This window comes from Eublepharis macularius, chromosome 5, assembly GCF_028583425.1.
Source record: "Eublepharis macularius isolate TG4126 chromosome 5, MPM_Emac_v1.0, whole genome shotgun sequence".
NCBI classification, from domain to species: Eukaryota; Metazoa; Chordata; class Lepidosauria; order Squamata; family Eublepharidae; genus Eublepharis; species Eublepharis macularius.
Window position 1 is genome coordinate 17,309,103 of NC_072794.1, and position 27,051 is coordinate 17,336,153.

The window sequence follows — 27,051 nt, forward strand, 5'->3', positions numbered from 1 at the left end:
TGAGAGATGAATCTCAAAGGTTTCCCAATTGAACACCTCTTTCATCCTCTCCTATGATCACAGCATGCTCATTGGCACAAATCTGTAATTTTCCTCTTGGATGCCAGAAAACCGTTCATCTTTACTTTGGGACTGATCAGTCAAAATTTCTCTTGGAGGGAATTTTGAATCTGTATCTGAAAGTTCTGACTCTTCCCAGAAAGGAATTTCCCAGGCAGAGTCTTTGTAACATTTTAATTCACTTTGTCTATGCCCTGAGTCAGCAATGAACATAGGAGTGGTGGGGAAGGCAGAATCACGATCCACCTCTCAAGGGAGCTGGAGTGGGTACTTACATTGCATGAAAGTATAGCTGGCAACTATGTTTTCTTGTATTTTCTGGAATTCTGTATTATTCTACCTGCCTATGGCTCTTTCCCGCCAAATTGTGTATTTAGTAAGCATGCTCAGTAAATAAAAAAATATTCTGGACTGGGAGGGAATTACTGGAGAAAACTCACTCACTTGTCAGATCTGTTTTAGAAACAAGACCAGGAGATGTATTGTCGAAGGCTTTCACGGCCGGAGAACGATGGTTGTTGGGGGTTTTCCGGGCTGTATTGCCGTGGTCTTGGCATTGTAGTTCCTGACGTTCCTGACGACACTGAGAGATCTCTGTCTTTTGGTGCTACACCTCTGAAGATGCCAGCCACAGCTGCTGGCGAAACGTCAGGAACTACAATGCCAAGACCACGGCAATACAGCCCGGAAAACCCCCAACAACCATCAAGACCAGGAGAATTTGGGCATGTATAGTCCAAGAAGAAATTCAGATTGGGGGGATGCTGAGAGCAGTTCCTATAATAGTTTCAAAGAAGGAAGTTGCCCATCAATACAGGGGGAAAATAACCTTCCCTTTGTGTATAATACTACCTCTGTATGAAGGAAAAAGGCTAGAACCCTTCCCTAAGACATAATACTTTCCATATGCAGAGTTTTGTTTTCAGGGTTTTTTTATTGCTACTATGGAAGATTCTTTCTGCAAGGTGAAGTTGTTCAGCTCAGTCACAGGCTGAGTGAACATTCAGTGAGAGTGCTGTGAACCAACATTCCCATGTAGCCATGTGCTCTACCTGTGTTCACATCCAAAATACGTCTGCATCATTAATGAAATTTTACAAGATGTTATTATAATTCCTTGCTGTGCCATATCTCATTCTATAAAGCAGAAGGGGACCTAGGGGACCTGTACTGGAGAGGAAGTTAAGGGTTGGCATTCTGTAGATCCCAACTGCCTCTCCCCACTTACCTTCTTCCGTTGGAAAAGGAGGAGGATGGATACGGAACAGTAGATGGAAAGCTGCAGCATGTAGTAGGCAAAGATAGAGGGCAGGAGTGGCTGGAAGGGAAGCAGCAGAGGGAAAGATGGACTACCTGGTTGGAAAAGCATGGAGTGATCATCTGGCTCTCTCTTCTATGCTTCTGCATGGTTTGGTGGCCATGGCTTCTCACAAGGCACTGATGGGGAAAACTGGTTGACATTCTGACTCTTGAAGGGGCACACTTAGTGGCAAAAGGAAGACTTCTCCTTGACCAAAGAAATGCCAAGCCACCATAATCAAAGATTTAACATTTTTGTTTGGAAGAAATGTCTAGAGGTAAAAACCAAATATGGTTGGGGGTGCTGGTTTAGTCCAATATCCAGTTTCCAGTGCTTCATGGTAGCCCAGAAGCAGCATCTAATTGCTTAGAGGTAGACTTTATGCCTGGAGGTTCTGTTTAACTATCAAGGCTTGAGGGAGGCATTCAGACACCAAAGTCCCAGTTACACAGTCAGGGTAATACCAGCAAGGAAGGGGATCAGATGTAGATCTCTTAGGAGGCCATTCCAGAGCTGCAGTGCTGCCTCTGAAAAGACCTTCTCTTGGGACCACCCACCTTAAAGCCTGACAGAGGTGACACAGAAGAAGACCTCTGAGACAAACTCACATAACAACAACCTTGTGCTTATATGCAACTCTTCTGGACAGATTGGTGCCACACTCAGAGCTGTTAACAAGTCAGTGTCATTGTTAACACTCAGAGCAGTGTTAACAAGTCACCTACCCTGTTAGGTAGGTGGGGTTGAGAGAGCTCTGAGACAGCTGTGACTAAACCAAGGTCACACAACTGGCTTCAAGTAGAGGAGTGGGGACTCAAACCCAGTTCTCCAGATTAGAGTCCTGCCATTCTGTCTCTTCATTCTATTTTTGAGGATTTTTTGGCCACTTACCTGGCACGGATACCCAATCCAGCACTCACGGTCATTCCAGAACCAGGATTTCTGCAGTGAGACAGAACTTTACATTAGTCACATGGGAGTTGCACACAAACAGGACAGAAGATGGATGTAGGAGATGTCCTCCCCTCATCCCCACCCCCAACATACGGGTTTCCCATCCAGAAGAAAAACACCCAATCCTAGTAACTACCCCTTGCACAATTCGGTTGGCTGCCTTTTGAAATTGGTTTACAGAAACCAGGGGGGACTCCATACTCACCTCATAGAGGATAGCCAGGCCGATGATGGAGGTAGTTCCTGTGACTGTGGTCATCCAACTATAAAACAAGCAAAGAAACACCAGCCAGAGATTACAGTCCACGGAAAAGAGTTATTTGCATGTTGCAAGGCCGTATCTTCTAATTCAATCACAGACTAATTTTCAAACAATACTAGAACTCACAGCTTAGCCAATGAAACTGAGCAACAGTAGATTTTGGACAAATGTTAAGAGATTGTTTGCATGAAATTATAGTACAGAAGTTGCCAATGCATCGTAAAGTGATGGATTACTGGATTAAAGAGCGATTAGACCACTTCATGACAGAAAGATGTGTATACTGCTAAACAGGACTTCCATGTTCAGAGGCACTCTCTCTGAACACCAAGCATTAAAGACGTTCATTGGGGAAGTCTTTTGGCTGAAGAATCCAGCTGGCCTCTGGAAAAAAGAATGCTGGAGTGGAGGGATCCATTTTGGGCTGTGTCATGTCTGTGTACAATCATGGCATGATTGTCTGTATGTTGTAACCACAATGCTCATTACTAGAGATGGGCATGAACCACATTATGAACTTCAAAAATGCACGAAATTGGCAATCACGTGATCGCAATCTGGTGGTTCGTGATAGCCCACGGCCAAGGAACCAGCACTCGGAAGAAGCCTGGTTCGGTGCGTTTGGCCGCGGTTCGGGAAGCCAGACAGTCAGGCGCCAGTAATCAATTCCACTAGAAACAGAGCTGGGGGAATGTCTGAACTCTGTCTGCACTCCTTCTGTCACCCTGGAAGCCTAGCTTACCTTGATCGGCAGGACTTCCTTCCAACCATGGAGCTGCAAAGTGGTTACAAGTTGGGAGAAGACATGTGGGGGAGGGGGAGGGGGAGGGAGAGGGAGGGGAGGGGGTGTTCTGTAGCCATGTGCACTCCAATCTCATCCCTGCAAACCCTGATAGGCAGCTCTGATGGCCAACCACATACCTCCTGCATTGCTCAATGGGACCTCCGCTTATAAAAAGCACTGGGCTCCCAGGCTGGATTTCACTTTCAGTGAGCAGTAGAGTGTTACAGAGCTGTTGCTTGCTACTTGCTAGCCTTTGGGGAGAGAGACAGAGAGAGTTTAATTGAACTTTGATTTAGGGGATAGGCATCTATCTCCTCTGGTAAGACCCCATTGCAATCTTGACCAAACTTGGATGCTGGCTGGAGGAAAGTCTGCTATACACTCCCTGTGAATATGGGCTCTCTAAGTGCAACGGGGCCATTCTGGCACCCACGAACCACGAACCATGAACCATTTCAGCAACGGAAAATATTCATTGCGGTTCTCGACTTTGGGATCGTCATCGGCACCGAACCACAAACTGCTGATTCGTTAGATTTTTTTAATTTGTGCTCATGTCCTCTCATTACTAAACTGATGTATTCTCTCCTTATTGCAAAGTGTTACTTTTTAAGACCAAAGATGGGCCTCTCCTGTTATGCACTTATAAACTAGCACTGACCTTAGAGCATCCAGATGCCAGATTTTCCTAATTTGCCCAGATGTTGGGAATGTATTATTGTGTACTGAATATCTAGCAATAACTAAAAAGGGTTCTCACGGGACCTGTGTAGACTTGCGTACCAAAATCTTAACAGTTATTTGAGCATGGGAAAAATCAAATATAACAGGTTTCTTGTCTTGCCTTGTCACTTCTACCAAGGTCCGTGATGGAGTGCAGACCAGAACTGTAAAATCCTAATTAAAGCTTTTCTACTGGAACCAATGTGTGTTCATTGGAGAGGGGCTGAGGGATCTACCTGGCAGAAATTGACATTTTGGTAGAAATCCCTTTTCTCCCCACCTGTCTACCTTGGGAGTTAACTGCCGACACTATGTCATATGAGGACCCAAAGATGACAGAGTTGGAGAGGCTATCGCTTCTATATGGGGGCTACCCCATACTTAACTTAGGAGATGAGTTGGAGGTGGAGTGGTGACCAACTCTGGAAATACAACCAAAAGTTCCCCTCAATATGGACTCACTTGGACTTGAGACCCCAAGTACTACTTGGGGTTCAGTGGAGTCTGGAGCAGCAGCTTGACTGCAAGACCCTGGAACTCAACTCTGGAGACACAGACAGGAACCCTGCCTGACTCCAGATGCATGGAGACATCCTGATCCCATCATGGGACTCATGGAGAGCTATGTGGATGAGATGCTACTCCAAACTCAATCTCCCCATTGGAAGTTTGCCATGAGGACAAGAGGGGAAAGTATTGGGAGGGGAGCCATCTCATAGACTTTTCCTGTGTGGACCAAACCACAGAAGGAGCATCCATGGGAAATGGTACGGATTTATGGTGGGACCCTACTGTAGAGCAGTATTTTAGTTCCACCCTGAGAAAGAAAAGCTATATGCCCTGAGGAAGGGATCCCCTGCCAGAGGTTTATTACGAATCTCTGGAGGCAGGAGAAGAGGCTGACCTCCAACACATACACTGGATCCACAGCTAGTTGCAGGAGGTGAAAAGTGAACTGATCTCCCTACAAAGACTCACTCAGAGAGAGAGAATAACCCCCTTTCTCCCAAACCCCCAGCAGGTAGTACCCCCCTCCATTCAGATGGGGAGCAGGGCCACTATAGCAACAAGCTGGACTATCTGTGGGACCTCAAGAGAGACTGAGAGCTTCACACTAGGTCAGATTTTGGTGGGACCAAAATCACCATCCCACAACACAGGAGCACCAACTTCTCCTCACGTACGGAATCCACCCTGGGAGGTCCCCTACTATGGGACACCGTGCCCAAAATTGGATTACAAATGGGCCCTGCTACCGAACAGCAGATGAGATTACAAATACCTCCAGTTGCAGAATGTGGTCCCTTGACCAGGAATCCAACTGGTCACCCAAACGGGGAGGCCGGTGGACTCAACTATCAGGGCAACTGGCACTATGTGGCCCCTACAGCTCCAAGGAATTAGAACACAACCAAACCTGCAACTGCACCACCTGCCACAGCAAATTCCAACACCAGGGAGATCAAGGCCCCAACTGGGGCTCCAACCACCACGAGACATCCCTCCCCGACAACCTCTTGGGAGGATACAGCATGTTCAACCCAGATTGGGACCACAACTGAGGGGGACCAGAGCTACCACTTCCTGATGGATGGATGTTTCCTCTGCCGATGGGGCATCCAGATGTGCATGCAATAGGACCACTAATGCAATTTGTGGGGGGAGGGGATTCTGGCTGGCCAAAACTTGAAACAAGCTTCGATGGAGCCCCAGAGAAACTGGGATTTTTTATGATACAAGCAGTGATTTTTTTCCAAAACTGGGGCCACCTGTTCCCTGATGAATATAGTTAAGTGAGTCATTTGGGTTCATGTCTGAGCGGATCAGCCACTGATTGCTATGTAACCCTATACGGCATCAATGAGCCCAAATTGAGGTCTCTAGATGCATTTGTGCAGGCGCTAAGAGACCAATTCGAAGATCCTCTGGAAGAGGAAAGGGCAAGAACCAAAATCAAAATGATTCAGCAAGGGAACAGATTGATGTGCAAATACATGGCAGAGTTCAGATGATATGCAACCAAAATACATGCCTGGACTGAAGGGATGAAGACAGAATTCTTCCAGGATGGCCTAAATGCAGAATTTGTCGTGAAAGCCCAAGTACAAGACAACCCTGGCACCCGGTTGGGATGGATCCAACTGGCGTGTAAAATTGAAAACTGTGATCACATAGTGAAACTTTTGGAATTAAGGCAGCAAGGGGGATCCAAACTGGGGCATCCAAACATGGGAGTTAAGGACAGAGCAATGCCTCGCCCCCCAAAAAACCCAGTTGGAGGGGGGCAATTACACTGGCAGAGAGGGGGCTTTGAACATTTTGCAGCACAGTGCCTAAGAAGAAGAGCACCCCCCCCCCCGGGGAAATCCCAACCCCCAAAGAAGACAACGTCATCTACAAGATCAGCACCAAAAGGGAGCTCTCAGCAACAGACTAAACCAGAACCCAGCCTGGAGGTTGGGGAAGGGGCCGCCAGAAACCCCTCTGAGGAGGAGGAGGAGGACCAAGCTGCCCTGCAACTGTGAAACACCCACGGCCTGCCATGAAGAGGTCTCGACGGCAGGTCTCAACCAAACCAATACCAAAGGTGAGACACAAAGGGGCCCTACTTTTTATGACAGTGACGTTAGTAAACTCCAAGAAGGGAACTCATATGTATGTATGAGCGTTGATAGAATCGGGCTGTGGCCGAGACCTAATAGCCCCCGCTCTAGTGACAGGGCTAGGTCTAGAAGTAACAGAACTAGAGTAACCCATTATGTTTGAACAAATGGACGGGGTCTCAGATGAAAGAGGAACCCACTAACTATCAAACAGAACCCAGTCCCATGGGCATGGGAAATCACTGGGAATCCAGGACTTTCATAGTGAGACCAGCCACTACATATCCTTTGGAACTAGGGATCAGATGACTGTGGGATCACAATCCCCAAATCAACTGGAAGATGGGGTTGTTGATGTTCAAGAAAGGGGAATGTCGAGTGCACGGATGGGCTCCAGAATGGGGCCAAAATGCTCCCCCGAACCAGTGTTGCTAACACAAGAACAGATGGAACAAATCCCCCCAGAGTATCAGGGTCTAAAGCAAGTGTTCAAGAAGGAAGAGGCCAATGAGCTCCCGCCTATCGTGCAACAAATTGCACCATTGAACTCATCTCAGGGAAAAACTTCCAAAAGATAAACTATACTCGATGAACAGAGAAGAGCAGAAAGAGCTCAGAGAGTTCTTTGACAAAAATCTGGTGTGAGGGTTCATACACCCAGCCAGCTCCCCTCATGCCGCTCCAGTCTTGTGCAAGAAAAAGGATGGGGGGGGGGGGTTAAGACTCCGGACGGATTACAGAGGAATAAATGTTGTTTCCATGTCAAACGCATGCCCCCTCCCTCTCATTGAGGACTTGCTAAGCATGGTCACCCAATGGAAAATCTTCTCTAAGCTGGACTTGAAAGACGTTTACTTTCAGGTAAGAATTCGGGAGGAGATAAATGGAAAACTGCTTTGAACACTCCTTTGGGGCAATTTGAGTACCTGGTCATGCCGTCCAGTCTCTAAGAGGTTCCTGGTGTTTTTATGAATGTAATTAATGAAGTACTGCATGAACACATGTACAAAGGTGTTCTTGTTTACATACATGATGTGTTGATCTATTCTCCCAATTGGGTCAAGATTTTAAACACCTGAAGTTCTTGGGAAGTAAAGCTTCTTCATTTTGAAGTTCAATATCAAGAAGCCTCTGAGTAATAGCTGTTTTTGCTATATTCAGGGTTCCGTTAAAAAGATCTTCAGGATTTAGACCAATTTGCTTGATCTTGTTAGAAATTTGTGTCAACCAAGGTGGATAAGGGTCCGCCACTAGGAGATGAATTATCATTCCCTTTGGATTATAGTGAATTTTCAGCCAGAGGAATATTGCCTGTTCTCAGATTTTTAATTCATCTCTGGGTAATCCTGCCTCTTGTCTAAGTATCACATTAGATGTACTCTTGGGAGCACCAAATAGTGATCTAAGGAATTTTGATTGAACTGTTTCAAGAATCTTAAAGTTGGCAGAGAGTCCAATTTGTGAGCCATACAAAAGTTGGGCCAGAGATTTTGCCTGGTAAGTTTTTAAGGCCATAGGGAGAAAGCCAGCGCCTTTCTTTCTAAATAATTTAAGGATGGCATTTACACTTCTCTCTGCCGAAGTGGCTGATGAGGTCAAATGTGCTGAGAATTTGGCATTATAGGAAAAAGTTATGCCTAAATATTGAAAGTTCTTAATTTGATCTATGACATTTCCTTTCATATTCCAGCTATATTTCCTAAATGAGCTACCAAAACGAACAATTTTGGTTTTAGAAAAATTGTTAACAATTCAATGTTACATTGGTCATTAAATTTTTCTAAAGCTCGCTTCAAACCAACTTTGGTCTGAGATAAGAGAACAGCATCATCAGCATACATTAAGATTGGAACTTTTCTGCCACTGGAAAACACAGGTGCATGAGTGTCAATTGTATGAAAGCAGGTAATTAGAGAATTGACATATATATTAAATAGAAACGGGGCCAGTAGACAACCTTGTCTGACCCCTTTTTGGACTGGAATTCTTTTTGAGAGTCTGGGAGGCAGTCTCTCTCTAACTTCCAGTTGTTCACATGAACAATGTGGGAGCATTATTGCCTTCATATCATGTTTGTAGACTTCTCAGAAGTTTATGCCTGGCTGGGCTAAAATGCCCTTGCATCTAATCTAGATGTTCACATCCGAAACAATCTCTCCAGAGAAATAATTCAATGCTCCAAGAGCACCAAGAGAGATTTCCCCTTCTCCTGAATTACTTTCTCCTCTTATTCAGAAGCAGAGCATCCTTTCTTGCTCACCTGGCTTCACAGAATTTCTCTGTCAAGCTGAGTTGATCTTGCTTGAGACGGGATTGAAACCATCTTTCCACTTGCCGGGGTTGCAGGTCGCACTGTTTGGCCAGTCCTATCAGGTCCCTCTAGAAAAAAGAAACTCAAAACTAGTATAAGAAAGGCCATATCTGTTCTAAAAGAAGTTCTCTTTCTGTTTGCAGGACAATTGGATGATCCATTTAAAATACTCTACATGGGGGGGGGGGGCGGGCGGGCGGGGTGTCGCGCGAAGCTGGCGGTCGCCTAGATCTCACGTTACGAGCCCCAGATTCCTCCCGCGGCGCTGAATAAGCACCTTTGATGTGGTAAGCAACACAAAACATGGGGGAAAGCGGAGGAGTGAAAGCCAAGCCTGCCAATCGGTGCAGCTCCTCTCTAAATGCCTTTTTTGAGCAGGCAGAAGCAAAAAAAGCCCCTTCGGGACACAAAAACGCGCCGCCCAAAATGGCGGCCGCAACATCGGCAGCAGAAACAGAGGGAAATCAAGCCCTAGGGAGGGAAGGCGAAATCCAGCTAGCACTAGAAAAACTAGAACATAAAATAGTGAACAGGCTGGAGGGAATAATTAAAAATCAAACAAGCGAACTAAAAGAGTCAATTAGCCAGGCTACGCAGATGGCAAAAAGAGCTATAAGCCAAGCTGCTGAAAATCAAGCAGAACTTAGAACCCTGTATGACAAAAATGAGCAACTTCAAGAAAAAATATTGGACCTTGAGAATAAAATGAGATCTAATAATATAAAGATCAGGGGTTTTGATGAATATGCAGAACAAAACTCTGATCTGGGGGCATTCATGGCAGAGTGGCTTGGGAAAGAATTAAAGCTTGAAGAGGGAATCGTCCCTATAATCAACCATGCCTACAGAACTGGCCCCTACAATAAGGCAAGAGCGAAGCAACAACCAAGAGACATAATATTACATATCCCAGATTACAGATCAAAAGAAAAAATTATGAGAGAAGCTAAAGCAAAAGGACATTTTCTATACCAGAACAAAAAAATATATGTATTCCAAGATCTCTCCAGTGAGACATTGGCAAAAAGACGAGAGCTTAAACCAATCATCAACAAATTAAATGAAGCAGATTTAAGATATCGCTGGATATCCTCAGCAAGAATCCTGGTGCACTGGCAAGGGAAAACATACCAAGCCCACGATATGGAGACGGGTTCCTTGTTGCTTAAAGCTTTACAGTTGGACAGTCAAGACACCCCCATAAATACAACTAACTCTCACAATGCAAGATCACCTCCTAATAACTGGAGTAAAATACCAATAAAGAAAGACGACAAAGGATCACACAGAGAACCAATATGAAAGGATTTCAAGGAAGCAAGGAGTGAGAAATTATCTTGTCATCTGTAGACTCCTCCAGCAAAGAAGAAACAAGCTGCCAATAATAGGAGGACTCATGAAGGGATCTGAGTATCTCAAGCTAATGTATTTGACACTTATCCACAGTGCATGAGACATAAATCAAAGATAAGCTGGGCTGGGTGGGGGAGGGGGTGGGCAATTGTGAGTTCTAATTAGCTCTCTGATTTGGAATAAACCCCAGAGACTGGGCTCTTCTTTCAAGTTTTAGCCCAGTGGCAGAAGATTGCCTAAACAAGAATTTTGCTTAAGATATATTCTTTCCCATAAGGAAAGAATTCTGGTGGTTTCCTCCTTAGTGGTACTAAGGGAGGTTTGTTGAGTTTATACTTCACTTGTTCTTTGTTATTCCATTTCTTCACTTGTTTTATTTAATTGTTTTCTTTTATTGTCTCACTTTCCTTGTTTTAGTTTCTCAGACGCCTTCTTGAACTATTTTCCTAGATAGATTTTACAAGTACTTATAATTGTTATTAACGAAAAGTTTGAATTGATATAGTTGTTGGTGTTGCTGGTGCTTTTGTTTGATTGGTTCATATCTATTATATTGAAAAATAAAAATTAAAAAAAAACAAATAAAAAATAATTAAATTTTAAAAAATATAATAAATTGATTAAAAATCGTTTAATTCAAAACACATTGAACAATTGATAGGAATATGCATAGACCGTAAATTTATGAGTGTGTGTGTGTGTATGTGTATATATGTATATGTGTATTTATGTATATGTATGTGTGTGTGTGTATGTGTATATGTATATATATATATATATATATATATATATATATATATATATATATATATATATATTAAATAAATAATAAAACATTGAAATAAGACAAAAGTGGTTACAGGAGCAAACAGGAGAAACCAACTGGATTATCTGTTATAGATTGGAACATTTTCAAATATAAGCTTAAGTATATACAGGTAGATATATATATATTTATATATATAGGTAAATTTCTATTGATCAGGGGAAGAATCAAAGGGATACCAGAAGATTCACTAGCAATTCAAATTCCATGATCTATTAACTTATATTGTTATTTCCTAGGAAATGGAACTCAAAGTACTTTCCCTGAACTGTAGAGGGCTTAATAACGTAATTAAATGCAAGAGAATCCAGTCAATGCTGACAAAACAATGTCCAGATTTCCTTCTTTTACAAGAAACACACCTGTCTTCAAAAGTGGAAAAGGTATTCAAATCCAAATGGTGGGATCTCCAATATTTAGCGCCTGGAAATTCAAAATCAAGGGGGGTGGCAGTCCTTATTTCAAAAAGGGTTAGATCTGAAAACATAGCTACGGAGCAGGACAAGGATGGCAGGTATTTGTTTCTTAAAGGCACCTTTGACTCACGGAAATTAACAATAGCATCAGTATATGCCCCAAATAATAATCAAAACCTATTTTTGAAAGAAACCTTGTCCAAATTAAAAGCCTTCCAGGTCGGAGATATCATTTTGGGGGGAGACCTGAACTTAATAGTTAATCCCAATCTAGACCATTCTAAACCTAAACAAAAGAACTCCAAATTGAAAGAGACCAACACTATAAAGATTGGACAATTAGATAATATTTTGAAACAATTCGATTTAATTGATGTGTGGAGAAATCATCACCCAAAGGAAAAAGACTTTACCTATTTTTCACCCAGGTTCAAAACATATACCAGAATTGATTATATTTTGGCGTCACCAAATTTACTACAACAAATCCCAAATTCAAAAATTGGTCCAATTTTGTGGTCTGATCATGCGTGGGTGGAATGCTCGATAAGTTTAGCAGAAAAAATAACCAGGCCACCAAACTGGCATTTAAATAAATTCCTTTTATTTGATTTAGCTGCTCAAAAGAGTATTTTAGAAGAAATGCAAAATTTCTTTGAACTTAATTCAAATGGAGAGGTCCCAGATGAAATAGTATGGGATGCAATGAAGGCGGTAATCAGGGGGAAATGTATTTCAATCACCTCTGCCTACAAGAAAAGAAAGGAGAGGTCAAAATTGGAACTAATGGAAAAAATAACTCACCTAGAACAGATGCATAAAAAACTTGTAGTAAAAATACCTACAAAAAACTATCAATTGAAAGGAAAAAATTAGAGGCATTGGAAACTACAGATATTCAGAAAAACCTAATTTTTTTAAAACAAAAATTTTGGCAAAACAACTCAAAAAGCTTAAAAATACTTTCCTGGAAGGTAGGTAAAAAGAAGGCTAATAGGCTTATAAACCACATACGAGATGAGGCTGGGCAACTTCAGGTAAAATTGGAATCTATTACCAAAGTCTTTCATAACTTCTACGAAAAGTTGTACACATCAGATACCCCAAATTTGAAAGCAGTCAATGATTATTTAGGAAGGAGTGGGAGATACAAAAAAATATCTGAAACACACAAACAATTAATAGACCAACAAATATCGGTTAAAGAAACCCAAGAAATAATTAGAAACCTAAAAAATAACAAAGCCCCAGGCAACGATGGGTTTCCCGCTGAATACTATAAAAATTTTCTTTTCAGTTAGCCCCATATATTACTAAAATCTGTAATAACATTCTAGAGAGTGGGAAAAAGCCACCTTCCTGGACGGAATCAAACATGGTGGTCATACTAAAGCCAGGTAAAGATGCCACTAACCCTTCATCATATAGGCCCATTACATTGTTGAACCAAGACATGAAAATATTTACAGCCATTCTAACAGCCAGATTGAATAAAATTATTTCCAATTATATTGAATTAGACCAATCAGGATTTATACCAAACAGACAATTAACGGATAATATTAGAAAGACCCTAAATATCATCAATTTCGGAAAACAAAACAAATTAAATTCTCTCATTCTGGCACTCGATGTTGAGAAAGCCTTTGATCGCGTGGAAATCCCTTATCTTAAAGAGTTATTAAGGAACATGAATTTTGGTGACAAATTTTTAAGGGCAATCCATACCCTATATGCTAACCCCTCTACCCAAATCAAAATTAACGGAAACAAATCAGAGAAGATCAAATTGCACAGAGGCACCAGGCGGGGGTGCCCGCTTTCCCCGCTCCTTTTTGCGTTGGCAATTGAACCACTGGCAAATCATATTAGGCAATCCCCAAGAATAAAAGGCCTCAGTGTCGGCAGCAAGGAGTACAAGTTGTCTCTGTTTGCTGACGACGTGACACTCTACATATCTGATCCTGTACCTTCAATCAAGGAACTAGAGAGAATCACAGGAGAATTTGCAATTGCCTCAGGTCTTACTATAAATGGAAACAAAAGTGAAATCTACCCAATATACCTAAAACCGGACCTAATTAACTATATAGAAACAAATTGTAATTACAAATGGATCACAAACAGCTGGAAATATTTGGGGATTCAGATACCTCTCAAACTAAACGATTTGCTGACAATTAATTTCTCTGAAATAAATCAGTCTATTAACTCCCTATTAGGGGAGTGGGAGAAATCTGGGCTCTCTTTGATAGAAAGGGTAAACCTCATCAAATCTTTCATTTTTCCAAAGTTTCTTTTTCTGTTCAGAGCAATCCCCATCATAATCCCAAGGAAATTCTTTGACCATTGGCAATCCAAAATTAGCAAATTCATATGGAATAATAAAAAGGCTAGAATATCCATGGAGACACTAAAAAGAACTAGAAACAGGGGCGGACTAAATCTACCAGATCTCACAGCCTATTACGAAGCCTTTCACCTTAAAAATTTGGTAGTGTTAGCTAGTACTAAGTCAGAGCCGGACTGGAAGGCCATAGAGCAAAGCTACTTACTAGGAAGACCTATAAACGAATGTATATGGAATAGGAGCTTTGAACGCCCACCCAATATAAGAAATAATCCTTTCTTGCTAAGCGATATCAAAATCTGGGACAATCTTAGAAGCAAATTGACACAGACATGCTCCTTAGTATCGCCCTTTGTGGGACAACACTGGTTCCTACCTGCTCTCAATATACAGTCTTATAAATGGTGGAGGCTTAACAACAAATCATGAATAATTGATATTCTGGATAAAGGTAAGCTTTTAAAGAAGACACAGCTAGAAAGTAATACAATAGCACACGTCCCATGGTTCGAATATGTGCAGGTCAAGCATCTTGTTGAATCTCCAAAAATTAAAGAAGCACGGGATAAGCCCCTAACACATTTTGAAGAGATTCTGAAAGAAAGTATAGAGAGTCATAGGGGCATATTATCTAAAATTTATTCAATTCTGTTAGAAAAAGAAGCATAAAATCTTGTCCTATCAAAAAATGTGGGCCAAGGAATGCAATTTTGATCCCTCAAATAACAGATGGAAAATGATTTGGAAATCACACAATTTTCGAACTAACATTGTAAATATAAAAATGCAAACTATAAAAATGATTTCCCATTGGTATATGACCCCAGTCAAGCTACACCACATCAACCAGACACAGTCGGCCAATTGCTGGAAACAATGCAGTGAGCTTGGCACATACATGCATTGCTGGTGGGGATGTAAGTATGTAAGCTCCTTCTGGGACAAAATAATCAAAGAAATCAAAACTATAACAGGGCATCTGATTCCAAAGACCCCTGAAATAATACTACTAAATTACTGGGAAGACCCAGGGATCCCACCTAATAGCCTAAATCTTATTTATTCACTCTTGGCACTCGCCAAATTGTCAATTGCTGCACAATGGAAACAGAGATCTGCCCCTTCAGTTGAGAGCTGGAAAGCCCGAATATGGGATCATTTCATCATGCAGAAAATTACTGAACAAATAGCACAGAGGGAAAATCCAAATTATAAATCTTATTTCCTAGAACAGTGGCTTCCACTTTTGGAATACTTGACTAAAGAGGAAAAATGGACAAATAATAAGGTGAAACAAGACCTCTATTTTTCCATGGCCTATCTTTAATTGTTATATACATAATTCTTACTATAACGATACCTAGATATCAGAATTGGGAGATGTGACAATTCTGTTTCCCCTTTTGGGTTTTTTTTTTGGTTATAGTTTTTATGTAGTTGGATCAAGACACCGACAGCAGTTGGACTGGTGCTGATTGGTCGTCAATTGTTAACTGAGACTAATGTTTATGTATGGTTAATTTCACACTGAAAAAGTTCACAAGTTTTATTGAATGTTCGTTGTTGTACTTTATACCCTGTTTACATAGTTATATTTACAATAAAATATAATTTAAAAAAAAATACTCTACATATTGAAAACTAAGATCAGGGAGAAAGTTAGGCCACAACCTTGCTTCCTCCAAAGCCTAATGTTGTGTATGCAGGTCATTCAAGTTCTCCTCCATATTTAAAAAATCCTACTGGTAGAAAACAAGAAGGTCAGCATGAAAGATTCTACCTCACTTCCTTCCTTGGGATGTTTCAGAGACAGATGAGTATATTACCAGAAAATTTAACTCAACAAAGGTTCCTCTCACAGATTAATCAAGAAGTCTTGATAAGAGTTCTCTGTAGAAAACAACCCACCTAGACACTACAGAAACATTTAAGAGGAAGCAGCAACATGGACCTGTGCACAATGGGCTGTCAATTTAAAGATCTTAATCATGATCAATTTACTCTGGACTTTTAAAAAGGTTGGTCACCAGATTCTCTGGCTTTACGAACGGCTGATGAATGCCATGAAGAGGGCTTGGAATGAACACATGTTTGCTGGGAACGGGGCCTCACAAACAGCTAGCTCACAAACAGCAGATTGGGCTGTTTGTGGCTTTTTTTTGTTCGTATTGCTGTTCGTGCCCATCTCTCATGGCAAACCACCCCACAAAATGTCTGCCAAGAAAACGTTGTGATGCGACGTCCCCCCATGGGTAAGTAATGACTCGGTTCTTGCACAGGGGACTACCTTTACCTTTATACATAGATATCTGTAAAAGATTTTCAAACATTTAAAAATAAATCCATACATGGTTGTATTCCATATTCAATATAATCAATATAGCTATGTTCAGAAGGCGTTCAATACAGTTAATTACAGGAAGTGGGCATTTCTTTTTCCAATATTGAAGCATATCTTGCATTGTATTATTGATTTTATATTTATTTTATGTCACTGTAATATTATTAATGTTGTTACCTGCCCTGAGCCTGCTCGAAGGGAGGGTCGCCAAGAAATGCAGTAAATTTAATTTAATTAATTAACAGTGCAATCTTGGTATTGTTGGCTGAAAGTGCCCTAGAAACTGACCAGGAGTTACCGTAGCATACCCCCCCCCCAATCCTGCGATGGTGCAATGGTTCAGTGTCACTCCATTTGCCCTTCCTCCAGAACTCAGAAACAGCAGCTGGACGCAGGCACAACTATGGCATAAATCCCAGTGCCAGTGGGTTGGGGAGCATACTAGGGGCAACTGACAAGTGTGAGAAAAAGGGACTGGCAATGTCTCTGGTTCAGACCTTCAAGATTACAAACAAGAAAAGAGAGGTGGACAAGAACCACAGCACTAAACAGATAGATAGGCTAGTATCAGTCTCCATCTTGCCTACTCTGCTATCACTCACTTTCTCTGATTGGTAGATTGTAGTCCTAGGGAACTTCCTTCCTTTTTCTCTCTTCTTCCTTCTTTTTCTGTATGCACCAGGAGGAGCGTTATGGTATCTCCTCCTGGGACAAAATGAAGCAGATGGCCTGTTATCAATCTGAAGCCATCCTAATTAGCAAGATTAGTTAGTCTCTCTCTCTCCACTATACTCAAAAGTTTCAAAGGTTTATTATGGTCACAAGACCAGCCAAGTAAAGTACAGATAAAAAGAGCAGTTTTTAAATACTTAAAATGGGTAAATACATAAAAGATAAAATCATATATATGTATATATATCTAACAGTAAAACTCACTCACTTCATTAATTCACTTCCCAGCAATTGACGTTTCCTTCATCAAATGATTCCGCTTTCTGAGTGCTATCACTCAGAAATTTGCCACTGCGTAAGATACAGTTCTCTGGCTATCCTCTAAAAGATATACCGAAGTGTTTCAGGACTAAAATCCATATAATACTCTAATGGTTTAAATCTACAGAGTAGTGGGATAAGTAATTGTATCCTTTCTTCTTGATAGAATTCGCAGTGGAAAAGTATGTGTGTGATATTTTCGACCACTTTATTTGAACAGGGCCAACAACGCTGCTGCAAAGGCAGACAGGAGAATCTCCCATACAAAACTGCAGAGGGGAATGCATCAAATCATGCTCTAGAGAAGGCCCATCTACATCTTTCATTTGTAACGTCCAAAAGACATGGGGATATGGTGTAACTCAGTCCTTTTTTAAAGCTCTTATAACTTAGAGGGAGCATTGCTTCATCATTTTGGGACTCTATAGTAATTAGTCTTTGAGTGATTAAAGCTTTTGCTTTGTTGAGTCCCATATCAAACAGGGCTACTGGGTCCAAGCCAATCAATTTAATTTTATCAGCTATCTTTGAGCACCATGTAGGATAAGGGTCAGAAGCCAACAACAAGGGAATTATACCCTTTGGCTCAAGATGAATTCTTAGCCAGTAATAGATGACATGTTCCCACATTTTTATTTCAACTCTGGGCAAACCAGTTTCTTGCCTAAGAATGACATTAGGAGTACGTCTCAGTGCACCAAAAAGAGATCTGAGAAATTTAGACTGAACCGTTTCTAAGATCTTAACATTAGCAGTTAGTCCTATTTATGATCTGTATAAGAGTTGTGCTAATGATTTTGTTTGGAATAGTTTCAGGGCTGCAGGTATAAAGCCCTCACCTTCTCTTCTAAAGAATCTAAGGATGGCATTAGCACTCTTTTCTGCAGAATTTGCTGATGAAATCGTATGGGCTTTGAAGTTAGCATTGAATGTAAAGATGACTCCTAGGTACTGGAAATTTTTAACTTGATGTATAGTATTCCCATTTATTTCCCAGTTAGTTTTTTTAAATTGTCTACTAAAACATATAATTTTGGATTTCGAGTAATTAATTGTCAGAAGCTCAGTATCACATTGATTGCTAAAAATTTTTATGGCATGCTTTAGACCAATTTTTGTTTGGGACAGGAGGACTGCATCGTCAGCATACATGAGAATTCGTACCTTCCTTCCTACAAGACTTGGGGCATGGACATGTATCTTATGTAAATATTGAATCAATATGTTTACATAGATGTTGAATAAGAAGGGCGCTAATAAGCAACCTTGTCTAACACCCTTCTGGACCAGGATTTTCTTAGATAGTTTGCCATCTTGTGTGTACCTTATCTGGAGTTCACTGCTCTCATGAAGCTTAATCATCAGGTATAACAGTCTTTTATCAATAGATGTATCTCCCAATTTTGCCCATAGTCTTCCTCGAGAGATGGTATCAAAAGCAGCCCTGAGGTCTATAAATGCTACATATAAATTTTTCTTGGGAGACATCTCCACTATACTTAAGTTAATGTACTTCTCTAAATAAATAGGCCATTGCTGGCTCTTTAACTCAAAGGAGAGGCTCTCTGTGTGCAATCTGTAAGATAGTGTGGTAAATAATAGTTTAGGCCACACTACTGCACTGAAGCTCAGCAAGAGCACTCTGATAATAAAGAAAGGAAGAGCTGTCTGACTGGTCCAGCCATTCTTATCTAAACCCAACAACAAGTCAGCCTGCTCCCTAACCATCCCTCCAGCAGCAGGGGAAACTTATGCCATGAAAAATGACAGTGTAGCCCACAGTTCCCATTGTGCAGGAAAAGTTGATTGCCCACTCCATGCCTGGCCCTGCCCAAGCAGCACAGCAGAGCCCATTGTGTGGGGAAAGTTGATTGCCCACTCCATGCCTGGCCCTGCCCAAGCAGCCCGCAGAGCTTAGGATTCCATCAATGATGGGGGCCAATCTACTTGTTCCCCAGTGGGGGCTTAGCCCCTCCTCTCAAGCCCAATCAGCTCTTCGATCACCCTACATAACATCCGGCCAGGATGCTCATGACCCCAGTTAAGTGTGGAGGTATGTAAGTGTGGAGGCAGCTGGAGGCTCCGTCTGAGATCTGCCTGCTGTGGGAACTTAGAGCACAAGGGGGGAAAGGGTGCTCACAATGGCAGGGCAACACTGCACAGGGGAGACTTAGTGAAATTTGGGGCACATCTTGCATTCACATGGGAGAGAAGAGCCACCTCCAGAATGTATGACTGACAACTAGCACTCAAGTTCCCTTGTAGGTTATCCCTCTCCTGAATCCTGGTTCAGGGAAGGGTGAGGGCACTGTGACAGATAAGGAGGAGCTGGGGAGGTGGCTGCCCCAACTTGCTTGTTAACATTGGCTTCCCCTCCCCCCCATGCCCCTCAAACCCTGGCATCTGCAGGTGAGTCTCACCAGAGGGCATGGCTGCTGCCCGTAAGCCTTCGCAGCCGATGTGCCATAGAGGCAATCGCCCAGGGAGCCACGCTCTAAGCAGCTTTTCTGCACGGGAGGGCTCCTAGCAGCCCACACACATTCATACTCCCATGGCTGGGATCACCCCTCAGGCAGAGAAGAGAGAGCAGACATGGGTTGAGGTGACTGAGTACTCCTTTCAACTCCCCCATTACTGTCTCCTTCTCAGAATTAGAACTCCAAGCAGCCACAGGAGCAGAACAACCAGATGCTGATGAAGAGCACTTTTCCTCTGGAGGGGCATCCATCATCTGGCCTCCAGCAGCATATGTGATGATGGAACCTCTGCTGCTGCCCTTGGCCATGGACAAACCCCAGGATGTGGCAGACCTCACCATGGCTTGTGTGAAGCCCGGACCTTTGCCACCCATGGGTCTATTTCCTTTTCAGACAGGTCATGATGACCCGTCAGGGAGGCCAGGGAGCATGGCTGTTCCAGCCCTCAGTGATCCTTCCCATCTGCCACCCGAGCTCTGCCAATGGAGCAGTTTCCCAGGTAGCTCATGACTCAACCCTGCTGCTGAGAAGACAGCATGAGGAATAGCTCTTGTGGCTCTGGCTGCTGCACAAACAAGAGCAGTTTCTTTCCTGACCAAGGGAAGTTGGCAACATGCAGCCAGACATCCTCTTCACTATTGGCAGTTCAATAAATTGTGTCTAACAACTAGTCTGTTCCTGGCTCTTTGTTCACCTGTAGGTGACAGTAAGTCCCCCAACCTCCACTCCCTCCTGGGTCAGACCCACGGTACATCCCTAGGGATCCACCAGGCACCTCTGCCCTGTTGAGTGGCTTAGTGCCTGGAGAGTGGGGGTCCATTGATCCCGTAGGGGTTGGAGCATGTGTGTGGTGATGCAAGCATGCAGCAACTCTCTTACAGTACTCACAGGTTTAACTATCTCTGTAGGACCTGCCCATATAGCGAACCGAAGCTAGATTATCCACCTGCTTGGCTAACCCAAGTTTGTGACCTCCAAGTCCACCACTAATAAGGGGTTGTTCAGGTTGAGGTAAGCAGCCCTCCAGGCCCACTGCAGGGACACCAGTCGCAGCTGCAGGAGGTCCTGGGGTGGCAGTGGAAGCTGCTGGAACAAGGCTTCTGTGAGCACCTCCCCAGCAAGGCATACCTGAGAGGGTCTCGCCAGTATTCCCCCCTCATCTGCATAGAGAGATCCTGTGCAGTAGCAAGAGGGGCAGGGAGCTGGCCACCCACCCCACATCCATATGTGCACAGCCAGGTGGGGGAGGGCAGCTGTGTCCAGCTTCAGACACACAAAGAAACCCTACATAGCTCAAGAAACAGAGTTGCCTGAAAAAACACGTTTACCCTATTTACCTCTTGCCCCAGTTCTACGTGAAATTCCTGCTGGCACACCCTGTTCACCTGCTCTGATCACCTGCTCCAGAAACAACTGACTTAAAAAAGGTTCAAACCAATTAACTTCTCAGGGTCACCCCGAGTCCATCACAGTTTAACATACTTCACAGGCTCGCTGTCAGGATAAATCTGCATAGAAGGGGTTGCCTGCTTCTCTGAGTCCCTTAGAAGATGGGTCGAATAAATATGTGATGGTGTGTGTGTGTGTGTGTGTGTGTGTTTACTCACCTCTTTAGGCTGCTTTTGGTGTGTCCTGTAATAAGCTTCAAGCACAGCATTTGGAGAAACTTTCTTTCGCACTTTTTCCTTTAGTCCCATTTTTCTGCCCAGAGGAAGCGCAATGGTCCTGCAAAAGACAGCAAAGGAGGGATCAATTGGGTGATGATTTCATTTCTTACTTTCTGGGCCAGTATTAAACAGCAGAAGTAAACTCCAGCATCAGCACGAGCCTACTGATGATTAGGATGAACAGATCGCTCCTCCTCACTTTAATTTTTAAAAATTTGATTATCCCTTATTTCTTGGTGCTGTATTCTACACACTTCTTGACCTCCACTGAAATGCACAGTATCCATGAAATGCACAGAACTTTTAAAACTGCTTTCAGAAGAGTTTTGTGCATTTCATGGATACTTCAGCACACCACATCCTGCATGGTGCAATCCTGGAAATAATTGCAGAAATTCTCCTAATTAAGCCAGAATTGAGCAGAGGTGGAGTATAGAAGAGAAAGAAACTACAGAATGACGAAGGAACTGAAAAGTGGGGGAAGGGATGGAAATTCCTCTCATCCTTACTCTAAGCCTACAGCCTGCACATGTATTAGCTAAAACTAGCAACAGAGCACATTGTGTGGAAAAATACAATGGGCTCTAGAAAACTAATTAGTCGAGCCCCCACTATGGGGCCTTGGGAGGGCTGTGCCACTGCACTGGGCCTCCCTGCCACCTCTGCAGCCACTGCGGGGCCTTCAGAGGGCTGCGCTACCACGTTGGACTTTCCTACCACTGCAGAAACCACCTCAGGGCCTCCAAGACAAGCTATGTTGCAACAACTCATTTTTTATCCCCATGGAGGGGCTTGCAAGTGCACCTGTGCAGGGATGAATTATCACTAATATGGCTTGCCTTTTATATAGTAGGTAAAGTGAACAAACAACACATGATATCTTATTAGGCACAGGAAACAAACTCAGTTACAAGTGAATACTCAAGAAGGATCCAAGGAAAGTCATACAGTCTCAAATTACAATTTACTCCAAAGTTATCAAGAATCAGTTCAAACAATTTTCTGTGTAATGGTTGTTGTGGATTTTCCGAGCTGTATTGCCATGGTCTTAGCATTGCAGTTCCTGACGTTTCGCCAGCAACTGTGACTGGCATCTTCAGAGGTGTAGCACCGAAAGACAGGGATCTCTCAGTGTCAAACTGTGAGGAGATGTTTGCAGTTGATTTATATCTACTCAGAAACGTGGGTTGGGTTGTGTCATCCTGTACGGGTTTCCCAGGGTGTGAAATGCTAACGGAGTGCTAATGCTTCAGTGTATCCTGAGGAGGTTCTTTTGCATATGGATGAAAGACATGAAAGACACTGCAGACTTGGCCAACCTGAAAAATCAGCTGTGGCTGAACATAGCCTAACTCAAACAGGACACAGTATCTTATTCCAGGACACCAAAATACTGGACAACACTTCCAACTACTTTGTCAGATTGCACAGGGAAGCCATTGAAATTCACAAGCATAAGCAAAACTTCAACAGGAAAGAAGAGACTTTAAGAATGAATAGAGCATGGTTCCCAGTTCTAAAAAACACCAGGCTAGCAAAAGACTCTACAGCCCACAATAGCTCTGCAGAGAAGATTAGCATATCAAGCACCAATCCATATGCAAAAGAACCTCCTCAGGATACAGTGAAGCATTAGCACTCCATTAGCATTTCACACTGTGGAAAACCCTTACAGGATGACACAACCCAACCCACCTTTCTGAGGGCCAAGCTACACATGACGAATGACACTTGAACGGCAAGTGGATTGAGTGGAGGGCAAGTGAACAGGGAGAAATACACTTGCTGTTCAAGTGTCATTCGTCATGTGTAGCTTGGCCCTGAGTAGATATAAATCAACTGCAAACATCTCCTCACAGTTTGACACTGAGAGATCCCTGTCTTTCGGTGCTACACCTCTGAAGATGCCAGTCACAGCTGCTGGCGAAACATCAGGAACTACAATGCCAAGACCACGGCAATACAGCCCGGAAAATCCACAACAACCATCGTTCCCTGGCCATGAAAGCCTTTGACAATATAATTTTCTCTGTGTAGACAAACAATATGCAGCTTACTGAACAACCAGGAACTCTGTTCTTAAAGTGGCCTGTGCTAATTGTTCATAATAAAGTGGCATGTCCAAAAACAAGATTAGGTTACTTCCTGAAACAGGTAGCAAATAATCCAATAGATGAAGTGCAAGTGCTCCTATGGCATTTCACAGCTGGGCAACATTTTACCAAACCTGATAATGGCCTAAAAGTGCATCAGATGAGGGGAATAGGGCTTGGAATCCCTTGGCACATTTTGTGCAGAAGAGGATAAATAAGGCCAGTGGAAGAAGCTGGCTGCATTTGGAGTCATAGTGGATCTGCCAAACTATGGCAACCAGTTGGTTAGGCTGTTCAGTACAGCCTGCCTCATTGAAATATTTAGCATATTTCAATATGATATTGTTATGAACTTAGGCCTACGTTGTGAAGCCTAGTGGTTCCAGGGAAACCTGTGCTAGAGTGACTATAGGGCCTACATTTCCCATATCCCCTTTGGACCCTGTGATTGGTTAACAGGGGATTTGGAGGGGAAATTGCACCAATAGAGAAGTAGGGGATGGTAACTGAGAAGAAGGGATAAAAGTGGAAGAGTATTCATTCCTAGGGAGCAAAACTGAGGAGAGGCTGCTGCGGACAGAGGGATCCCTCATCTAAAAAGAGTGCGACAGTTTGGAGACAATCACTAGGAGACAGCTAGGAACAGTCTAATTAGACATGTTAGGGTGTTTTATTTTGTTTGTTAACCAATCTTTACTTTCTCTCTAATCTACAAAGGTTTGAACACCAGTTATTACTAAACCTTTTAAATAAACTTGTTTATTATTCTGCCTGAGTCCTCACTCCTCATTCAGTCTCACATAGAGTAAAAAAAACGTACTGGAAAAGAGTAAACAAAAGGATGTTCTGGGCCCTGCTGAGGAAACCTGTACCAGAGTGGTGGCAGCCGACGGAGAGATTCCTTGGTCCCAACATGCTGTGTGAAACCCATACATCCGTCTCCTGTCTCTGTTTGGGGTGCTGGGGCAATGCACATTCCCAAGAAGGTATGGAAGTGCATCTCTCTGACTTGCCCTAGATGCCAGCATTAGTCTTTTTATTCTTGTGTGACTTTGAGGTTCAAACCCAATTTCTGTTCACTTTTAATGGTTGAGGACGAAGATGTTTTGGGTATGTTGAGTTCCAACGAAACTTGAAAATTGCTTTGACCATTTTCCAGGGTATGAAGGTAGCTTATCAAATCTCCATGATATTGGAAGTGAAGGACAGTGCAATGTCTCTTTGCATCGAGCACACCAGGACTCCAGAGGGGGCAGCATATCTAGTCCGGTGGGTGAATCAAATTCCTGAGTATCCTTCCTGTATTCAGATCTGCTGCTGTCTCTTTGTTTACCCAAGCTGCAATTCTCATTGGCGTTCTTCCTTTTGACAGCCTCCTTTTATTGCTTTTGTTCTTGTTCTCTGTCTCTCTTTCTTTCTCTAACCTCCATGCACTCTCTGAATTTCTTTCTGTCCTATCTTAGACAGATAGCTGGAATGACTATAATGCCTTTCTATCTAAAAGCAGATTACTTTAACAATAAAGAACGAGCTTGTTCGATTCAAATCGACCAGCTGCAAAGCACAGGAGTACTCCCAGAGCAGTGAGATGATGTCACTCCCAGGAAGTGATGTCATTGTGCCACCTGGGAAGCATGATTGGGAAGCCTGCCTGGGATGCCTGATCCCACACTTCCTTGAGTTTTTAACAACATTCTTTAGATCAGGGCTTCCAAGGACTGAATCAGAAGAGGGCCCAATTGGTCCAATGGTCCAGTCAAACTCCAAGACCATGACCTTATTAGTTGAGATGAACTTCCCAACAACTTGGACTTTAAGGGTGGGGATTCCCCATCTATCTATTCTATTGACACAAATTAAATTAATTCCTTTAATGCTGTCTCTTCAGGGGACCAAAAGTCTACCACAAATAGGCTGGAACAATTGAGGGACTAAACTCTTGGAGATGAAGGACCACACCTGTGCTATGATAACCCTCACTCTCACTGTAATTGTAGCTCACCCCAAGATCTTCTTATCAGTCCAAACATCAGCAGAAACTGCTAACCCAGCTCTTAGTATAGCTCTGAGGTGCACCTCTGAGTGATAACCAACCTCCCCCATATAAAAAGCATGTTTCTGCCCAACCTCAAAAAAACTTGAGATCCTCTGAAGAACAGTTTTTCAATTGCTATTTAGAAGACCATGAGACTGGTACTGTGGGACCTCACACAGGAGGGTGACCTCAGTGCCCGGATATAAAGATGAAGTCATCTTTGTGGACCCTAATGGGAACGTAGACAAAATAGAAAAACTAAATTGACATCCAGAGACCCAGAGTGAGCATTATTTGAATATATTTCATGGAATGTGACAAGGAGATTAAATAAAATCCATGACCCCTCATTTCGACATATTATATGATGTTATTATGTAATTTCCATCCAAGAGACTTTGTTAACATCAGACTTCATATTAAATGAATTTCTCACCTACACACTCAATGCTATTCCCATCTGCTAAAGGACATCCTAGTGGGGGGCTGGCATATCTGATTTCTATGTCAGTGAAGTGTATTGTAGCATTGCTTCCTCCCCTAAGATCTGTCTTTGGACTTTTAAGTCAAGGTAATTTTGGCTTTAAATATATATATCGTTTCCCATTCCTCACCCTTTTATAACATTCCCATGTTGGCCTGGTGTGGAAAACTACATCTATGAACTTGAGGTCCTGAATCCCAAGACACAATTAATACCATTAGGTGACTTCAATGCTTGCTTTGGAAATGGTAGCTTAAGGGGCCGGTGCCACTATTGAGGTAGTGAGGTGGGTGCCGCGGACACCGGGGCACCGGAGGGGATGCTGGGGGTGGAGGCACGTGCCACGGAGCTGGCATGGCTAGCCCGCAGCTGCTGCAACCTGCCAGCCCCGCACTGCCACTGCTGCTGCCACACGCCCCTGGCTGGGCGCAGCAGCCTCAGGCCAGGCACGGCAGGTGGCCAGGGCAGCGTGTGGAGCGTGGGCAGCCTCCATGCGCCGCCCCAGCCACCTGCCAGCCAATGGGCCAGCTTTGCTGTGTGATGATGTCATCACGTGGTTACATCACACTGTTCGAGGGGGTGCACGCGCACTGCGTGCGTGCACAAATGGGGTGACTGCAGGCACCAGAAACCCTGACGCCGGTGGTGTTTAAGGGTTAAGGGAAATGTCTATGATGATCACCTGCAATGATAGCAGGAATTCAAAAGACTCCTTGGTTAACAAAACTGGAAATTTTCAGTCTATTAATCAATTAGCTCAACTTTGTAATATTAAATGGCAAATCAGAGGGAATTCATATGGGAAATTCACATATTAAAACTGGAAGGGTGAGTGTGATTGATTATATATTACCTTCTCTTTGTGACAATACATTACATTTGAAGTAGGGTCTCTACTAGAAAGTGATCACAACTGCTTGTATTCTGTATTTGTATCTCTGGAGCTTTGGGGACATTGTTGGGACAATGAACTGCTTTCTATGGGACAATGAACTGAAATCAACTGCTTACCCAAAACC

At 43.0% G+C, this 27,051-nt stretch overlaps 1 protein-coding gene across 2 annotated transcripts in view; it reads right to left on the reverse strand.

Moving 5' to 3' along the window:
- LOC129330846 (ceramide synthase 4-like) overlaps nt 1-27,051 on the reverse strand; it is an 82,204-nt gene that overhangs the window by 23,017 nt on the left and 32,136 nt on the right. Inside the window, exons 2-6 of one of the 2 annotated variants that reach the window (XM_054981066.1) lie at nt 21,361-21,478; nt 8,947-9,065; nt 2,520-2,577; nt 2,252-2,302; nt 1,289-1,378 (exon numbers count right to left, since the gene is read on the reverse strand). In XM_054981066.1, coding sequence (XP_054837041.1) covers nt 1,289-1,378; nt 2,252-2,302; nt 2,520-2,577; nt 8,947-9,065; nt 21,361-21,478 — 436 coding nt within the window. The remainder of the gene's footprint in view (nt 1-1,288; nt 1,379-2,251; nt 2,303-2,519; nt 2,578-8,946; nt 9,066-21,360; nt 21,479-27,051) is intronic. The other variant, XM_054981067.1, reaches the window with a different exon arrangement.